The sequence below is a fragment of the Rhamphochromis longiceps genome, linkage group LG6, assembly GCF_057381845.1.
Source record: "Rhamphochromis longiceps isolate RC_006_pf linkage group LG6, R_longiceps_female_GT1.1, whole genome shotgun sequence".
Taxonomy (NCBI): domain Eukaryota; kingdom Metazoa; phylum Chordata; class Actinopteri; order Cichliformes; family Cichlidae; genus Rhamphochromis; species Rhamphochromis longiceps.
This window is the reverse complement of record NC_140562.1, coordinates 29,024,611-29,032,401: the sequence shown is the minus strand read 5'-3', so window position 1 is coordinate 29,032,401 and position 7,791 is coordinate 29,024,611. Positions and strand designations below refer to the sequence as shown.

The following is a 7,791-nucleotide window of genomic DNA, read 5'->3' as shown; positions in this document are numbered from 1 at the left end:
CGATTAAATGTGGGGGAATTAGTAGTCAATTTTAGCCTACCACACACACAAACACACTAAACAGCTTATGGTGGTGGGGCTCTGGTTGTGTTGTTATTACAGTTCACACGTCAGCTGCGTGTTTTTAATTAATTTCTAGTTTTTTTCACCCTTCACTTGCTAACTGCTTCATATGTTATTCCTGAACACCTACCACTGCATTAAATCACTCTCACACAGGACTTTCTTTTTTATAAATAAATTGATTTAATAGATGACAACAATAATATTTCAACATTGCTTTTCTGGTAAGGAAGCAAAATACTCAAGTGAATGTATAGCAAACACTTTACAAAACTATCCAGAATTATACAAAATGGAAGAAACAAAGGTGTGACACGATGCATTATTACTTACATAAAAATATCAACTATGTGAGAAAAGGGTCAGTATAAAATGATAAAGTATGTGTCACGTAATAAAGATGAAGCTGTGGTAATGACCATTATTCACATTGGTAAAAGGGGGGAGAGGGCGCAACATAGGAAGAAAGTGTAAAAACAAAAGCGTGGCTTTGGCCCACATGTGGAGCAGAACAGCCGTACATGTGATTCTAATCCTTAAGCAGGACCCAAGCTGGCCAATTATCTTGAGAGATTTGGTTGAGACTTTGCACTTATAGATTTGAACTCTGTTAAAGGTGGATCAGGAATCTTTTAGGCACTTAGCAATCAAAAAGAAAAGTGGAAATTTGCTTTAGTCACCCATGTATCCAGTCATATTTCTCCTTTGCTGTTGGCACAAAACAAACAGAGCTGAGGTAAGTGTCCGAGACTGAGCAACAAGTCGAAATGCATCTTTTAGAGCTCTCTTTCCCTCTCTTTTTCCTATTTTTCCCCTTAAATGCTTCATTGATCACTTCAGCAAAGTTAATATGAAGGCAGGACAGTGATACAGTGAGACTGCGCTATCTACAGAGAAAGAAAAGTTGCAGCTATCCTTTTCCGGCCATGAAAAAACAACCCCAGGGATCATTGAAAGATGTCTTTTTTTTTACCCCCCAAAAGCAGTGGTGCAGATGTTGATGTGTAATATCAAATCAAACACAATAAAGTTACACCCTAGGATATCCACAATGACAATAAACTTACTACTCATATAAAATAACACAAAGACATCACAAACAACCTTTAGTTTGGTTAATAAATTCTGATTATGTCAGTCTAAACCCAGCACTTCTGGGTCAAATCGGAGTCACTCATCAATCCATTTGTCCACTTTCAACGTCTCGTTCACTTGTCTATCTTTACACCCTTTCCTGTATGTCCCAACATACGAAATTTTTGATGGCACATGTTTGTTAAGTTTTCTTCTGCTTTTGATTGGCGGGTGACCCAGGAATCACACTCTATACTGTGTGGGTATTTTTTTTTAACTGTTTAAGGCCCCATGGATGCACATTGCATTAAACTGACTAAAAAAGTAAAAACTTCTAATATAACATCGATATGGCACGGGCATACACACACACACGCGCGCTCACACTCACATTATTTGCACACACACAGATCCACTCACACACTTCCCATATTTCCTTCTGCTCAGCTGGTCTCCCTCAAGGTCTTGTGAGTGTGGTGTAAACAGGCTGCTCCCAGTGAGTGGGGCTGTGAGAGGGTGCCACGCTGGAGGGGTCTCCTATGGTAGTGTACAGAGGCCTCTGTGTAGGGCCCATGTAGGAGAAGGCTGAGTACAGCCCAGGGGCTTGGCTGGAGTGGGCATAGTATGCCCCGGGGGCCTGGTGGTCTCCGTACTCAAACTGAGCTCTGGAGGCCAACGATGGAAATGCAGAGCCATAGTGAGGCAGGCTGAGTGGGGTGTAGGTGACATGGGTGCCTGAGGAGGGAGAGGATGAGGCTTCGGCGTAGTGTGTACCAGAGACAGATTCACTTTTGATCTGAGCCTTGGATGGGTCGGAGGAAGACGGGGAGGCCTGAGGCTGTTGTTGCTGTTTGGACAGCCAGGCGGAGTGCCCGCTTGCAGCAGCCAGGGCGTAGGCGTAAGATGAGGCCGAGGATCCAGCTGCAGGAGCCCCAGTCGCGCTCTGAGGGTGACCATTTGGAGGGAGGTACTGGTCAAACTCGTTCACGTCAAATGGCTCGATGTTGGACATCACCTCATGGCTGATCTCGCCGATGTCCATGGTGCCAAAATCGATGTGGGGTTTAGCACTTGAAGATGAGGGACCACCGGAAGACCCTTCAGCTCCAACCCCAAGGGCTCCCCTGGGCCCCCCTGATCCTCCAGGCGCTCCTGCTCCCCCCTCCCTCTTGGCATCTGACAGTTTCCCAGACTGGAGCTCTGTCTTTGGGGTGGTAGGTGGAGTTGGCGGGCTGTGACCCTGACCTAAAAGAGAAAGAAGGAGCAACATGATAAGGTGAACTTTGACATCAGATACAAAAAGGCTTTTGTTTGTTTTGTTTGTTTTGTTTGTTTTACCTAACTTAAGTTATATTTTGAAATTACAGCATAAATTAATAAGTTTCGAGATTTTTGATTTAAGTTTTGAAATTTTGGATCAGGTCTCTCGCAACGTGAAAATAATAATATCATTAAGACATCCATAGAAACGGGAAGACACCTACCAGCAGGATGGTGGTGATGATGGTGGTGGTGGTGCAGGTCACCCAGTGGAGACCCAGCCCCGCCATTGTGCTCAAGATGCACAGTCTTGTAGTGTGACTGGGAGTGGCTGGCCTCCCCTTCCCCCTGGCTATCTGACTCATTAGAAGGCATCAGTTTGCCATTTTTGCGTCTCCGGGGCTGGTACTTGTACTCCGGGTAGTCCTTCTTGTGCTGTTTTCTCAGCCTCTCTGCCTCCTCGATGAATGGCCTCTTGTCGGTCTCATTCAGTAGCCTAGGGGGCAGAAAAACAAGGACTAGTCTTATATTGCTTCCAAGTTCATTTTGAAAATATTTTTATTAAAATATGTCTGAAGATCATAAATATCTCCTGCTTTCCGAATCATGCGTAATGCATAAATATCTTTTTTTCTTTACTTCTTTGGGTTAAAATCTGTTTGTTTACTTTTAAAATTCTATCCGTAAAGGAGAACAACAGAAAAACACCAAGGTTTTATTTCTATCCGATTTAATACCAAACAACCACAAACTGAAGCGCAAACATTTTACGCTTAAATTCAGCACCGGTACATCCTTTACGCACAAGAAATGTGCCGCTTGTATGGCCACACTGTTCCTTTTTTTTTTTTTTTTTTTTTTTTTTTTTTTTTTTTTTAAATACAAACCTCCACAGTTTGCCCAGTGTCTTGCTGAGCTCTGCGTTGTGCAGGTGGGGGTACTGGTCCGCAAGTTTCCTCCTCGCCGCTTGCGCCCACACCATGAAGGCGTTCATTGGCCTTTTGACGTGGGGTTTAGCTTTGTTTCCGTTGTTTACGCGCACCGGCATTGGCACAAGTGTCCAGTCATACCCGTCCAGCACCTGACTGACCGCCTCCCTTATGCCGATCGGGAAACGATCGTCCTCTTCCTCTTCCTTGGCTCTGGGTCTGCCTCCATCATCACTGCTGCCGTCCACACCGAGCGCGGTCAGCTGCTGCTGCCCCGTCAGAGGTGAGTCCTGGCCGGGCGTGGCTCCAGGTTGAGTCGGTGACAGTGAGTGACCATCGTCTGACCCTGCGGGACTCAGCTCCGCCTCGGACAGGCTGTGCTCCTCGCCGGACATTTTTCCTTTTCAATTTCGTTAAATTATAGGACAATCCTCAAATGAAAACTTTGCCACAGAACTAACTTCTCGGAGTAATTAAATGGGTTCAAGTAAATGTCCGGGGTGTCAAGGATCCCAGTTATTGTTGACTCTTCTAAGGCAAAGACATACTGCTGCGTAAAAGTCTCCAAATGCTTTCCACCTTCAGCTGGAAATCCTTTACAGCAACAGTGGCTAAATCTAAAAACCACACAGACACAAATTTGTTACAATTATCATTTTAATTTTGGTCCGAAACAAAAGAACCGTGATTTATTTAAAGATAAACACGTTAAGTTACTTAACGGGACTAAATGTGATAAGAAAGCGATTGAAACTGAATTTCTTTTCGATAATGTCACATTCCGGAAAATAAAATTCCGCCGGTAAAATATACACATATTGTTATTATCATTATTATTATTATTATCATAATTATTATTAATCCAACTTAGTCCATACAACGTTTAATAAAACATAATAATTACGCGTTTGGCAAAAATATTAATATCAAACATTCACTTTTATGTATAAACTCTCATTTTTTAAATTACATAACTTACCAATTTAGATGTCCAGTGGTTCAGCATGGAAGTGTGTGTGGCTGACTGTAGAGCCGATGAATGGCTGCTCTGTGTGGCAACACCGGAGCTTAAAGAGCGCCTTGTGAGAGGGACAGGGAGAAAAAAAAGTGATTGAAAGTGGAAAACATTCCCAGAGAGGCAGCATTCCAGCACAACCAGCCCCGCCCTCCCAATAAGACTCTGCTCTGATTGGTCCTCTAATTATCCCGCTGCTCTCCGATTGGGCGGAAGCCACGTAGCGTTAATGGCCGTCTGTCCATCACTGCAAGGTTTCCAACGGAGAAGAGGTGAGATTTTTACCTTGGAGAGGCTTAAATGACTGTACAGTGCGCCCATTTACAGGCAGGAGAAGGCCAGCTTTGTTGGACGTGTTGACATGTTATATCAAACAAATAAACAATCATGAAGAGAGTTATTGCCCCGTGCGGTTCCTGAAGAAAAAGCACCAAATGAATTGTAAAGTTCAGTTCAGACTGAACGAAACTCTGCTTACAAAAAATTATCTTACAAATTTGAGAGATTTGGGTAAACAGAAGTTCGGGAAGAAAATCCACAGAAAAGAAAAAAAACGCACGAACGCCAGTTTAGGCAGGATGTGTTGAACGGGTTTATGGATCATGAAATCATAAACGTTATGCTAAATAATCATTTTGAATCTATATTTGACCTCATAATGATCACACAAAGCGTCATTACCTTTTTTAAGGTATCTCCTTATTCCTCGTAGTATTATCTGCAATTCATAAAACAGTCACGAAATTTATTCTATTGATTTGTATTCGTGGATGCGACTTTAAAGAGGGGAGGGGGGAACCCAAGAGTCTGAAAGGAGGGATGTCTTGAAATGATTTGAAGTTAGCTGATATGTCAGATATTACACCTTTACTTGAAATAACCTTTGACTTTTGAGAGTTATACTTCATAATTGAAATGTTAGACGAGAAATCTATCTTTAAGAGTTATTTACGCTTCTATCTGCGTGAAAATTGGAGGAACAGACAAAAAACGTGTAAAGACACCTGGATTTAAAATGATAATAATAATAACAGATAATCTCAATAAATAGTGACATCTCTTAAAACAAACTAGGTGCTATAGTTATTGTTATGATTTTAATCTAATGTTGCATTCTTCGTGTCTCCTTAACCTCCTCTTCCCGTGTCCCGCTCTGCGTTTGTTCGCGTGTTAGGATCTATTTGTAGGCTGCAGGATTGAAGGCCGCGATTTTAATGCATGATGGGAAAGATAGAGAATTGACTTAAACAGCATTTGATGCGCAAACGGACACACACACACACACACACACACACACAAAATGAATGCAACAATGACCCCTGTGTATCCTTTTGCCTCTCATGTTGAGCCCGACTCTCAGTTTTCTCCCTCTCTCTCTTCTCTCTTTGCTCTCTTTGTCTCCATCTCAGGTGAATTGTAGCCATGTGATCAAACGCCCAAGCCTCTATCCATTAACCCTCGTAAATGAAAAAAAGGGGAACAAAAAGCAGTTTTGTGCTGCAAACATGGAGAAAAAAATGATAACAGAGAGCGATGTGTGCGTCTTTCTCCCCTTATGTCCTAGCATTGACACTAGTCGCGCACACATAGAAAATACTCCGCAGCAGACGGGGACACATGGATCTCTCTGTTTCTCTCCCGCTCCGACACTTTGCTATCTTCAAACACACACTGCGGCACCTGGATATCGGCCTCGGAGGTGCTAATGGTAGGAAGTTGATGTTTGGAGGATGACGAGTTGGTAGTCGTAGTGGTGCTGGTGGTGTTGGTGATGGTGGGGGACACCTACCTACATGCTGCACCCCATCGACCAGCCCTCAGCGCTCGGACTTGCGGTGAGGCCTCCGAGTTTTGTGTTGTTGTTGTTTTGTTGTTGGTCTGCAGTAGAAAGAAAACGTGACCCGATAGTTGCTGTTTAGTTTTGTTTGTTTGTTTTCAAAAAAGAAAGTGATTAAAATTTTGTTTGCAATTTTCACATCAGCCCTGTGCAGAAGAGAGGGATGGGGGAAGTTGTGGTTTTACGGAGAGTGTTTAGTTAGTGCAGCTGGATGTGCACGACCCCCCAGGGAGCATGTCTGAAAGAGCCGTGAGGTTCCTGTGTCGCCAATTTATCAGAACGCCATTAAAATAAAAAGCAGGCAGTCGAAACCACATCCAGGTAATAATAAAAGCTTCTGCTGCTCGTTGAGGTGTATCTGATCATCTCAGCGCAAGGCTCGTCTCATTAAGTCCTTATAATCAGCGTAAGTTATTGCTACTAACATTAAGTTTCTGGAATCTGTGACGTTTTTATGTTTTATGTACTCCGTGAGTTTATCGCGTAATTATCGCGTTTTATGTTAAACGATGCAGAAAATATAACGAGATTTTTACAGCCGATTTGAACAAAATGTCCTCTTAAGATTAAAAATAAATAAATAAAATAAATAACTTTCTTCCTCTGGTTTTATCAGGCATGACAAAAAAAATCTGACCAAATTATTTTCATCATTCATGACTACATGTGCGACAAAAGTAAATGCATGATTCATTTTTATCGAAGAACATAACCGAACCAAATGTTCCTTTGTTTTTTGCCACACTGAAACAAATAAAAAAAAAAATCAAACTTCAATTAGTGATAGTAAATTATTATTTTATTTTATTTTATTTTTTAAGCGACTATACAGGCAATAGGTAAATATTTGACTAATAATTCAACTAAAACAAATATCTGTCAGGCTGCTTAATTAAATCAAGTGTCAAATGTTTAACGAAGCCCTGTGTTTCGGTCTGAAAACTCATCACAATTTTACAAAGGAATGGGCTTTTAAAAATAAATAAATAAATAAATAAATATGTGCATGAAACGGACTGTATTTTAGTTTTGGCGCTGTGTACAAATTTGTTCATCGGTTCTAAATTCAAAAGCGTTAACAGGCCCCAGAGAGCAGCTGAAACCCACTCCCACGCCCATTTGGATTAAACTTTGTGGATGTTCACTTGGATAAAGTCTTTCTTTTTTTAAAAGTCTTTTGATATGTAGCGGAAGAAAAATAGACCGATAATTTATTTAGATAAACTCAATGATTTTGAAATGACTTTACACATATTAAAAAAACAATTACTCATCGCATGGATTCTATTTGTATCTTAGATGTGATTGAATTCAGTTAAAACGAAGTCGAGCTCCTTTAATTTATTGGGGGCAGTCTGCAGTGCCAGCTGTGATTCACTGTCATATAAAGGAACAGTATTTTATAGCATTTACGACTTTCACTTTTCTTCCTCTTCCTCTTCTTCCTTATACTGAAGCTTATATGCTTCACTTAAGCGTTTCCCTACGTGCAACCATGATATTTGGATGTGCGTTAAAAGTCCCCTTTTAAAAAATAATCAAAAACTTAAAAGATTCTTAAAAAGCAAAGGTTTAAAAGTCACGTGGGGCTTTGTAAACATCTAATGTCAAGA

At 41.4% G+C, this 7,791-nt stretch overlaps 1 protein-coding gene across 1 annotated transcript; it reads right to left on the bottom strand.

Moving 5' to 3' along the window:
- Positions 1 to 222: 222 nt before the first annotated feature.
- On the bottom strand, positions 223 to 4,453 carry LOC146668220 (transcription factor SOX-10-like). The gene is made up of 4 exons (XM_085410109.1): positions 4,306 to 4,453; positions 3,285 to 3,943; positions 2,622 to 2,893; positions 223 to 2,382 (listed from the first exon to the last, which is right to left on the bottom strand). The coding sequence occupies exons 2-4, from the start codon at positions 3,719 to 3,721 to the stop codon at positions 1,595 to 1,597; spliced, it is 1,497 nt and encodes a 498-aa protein (XP_085266235.1). The 5' UTR covers positions 3,722 to 3,943; positions 4,306 to 4,453; the 3' UTR covers positions 223 to 1,594.
- Positions 4,454 to 7,791: the final 3,338 nt, after the last annotated feature.

Coding starts and splice junctions, on each gene's coding strand:
- LOC146668220 (XM_085410109.1), bottom strand. CDS start 3,721: ATGTCCGGCGAGGAGCACAGCCTGTCCGAGGCGGAGCTGAGTCCCGCA. Junction 2,894..3,284: donor ACACTGGGCAAACTGTGGAG/GTTTGTATTTAA, acceptor TCTGCCCCCTAG/GCTACTGAATGAGACCGACA. Junction 2,383..2,621: donor TCATCACCACCATCCTGCTG/GTAGGTGTCTTC, acceptor TTTCTCTTTTAG/GTCAGGGTCACAGCCCGCCA.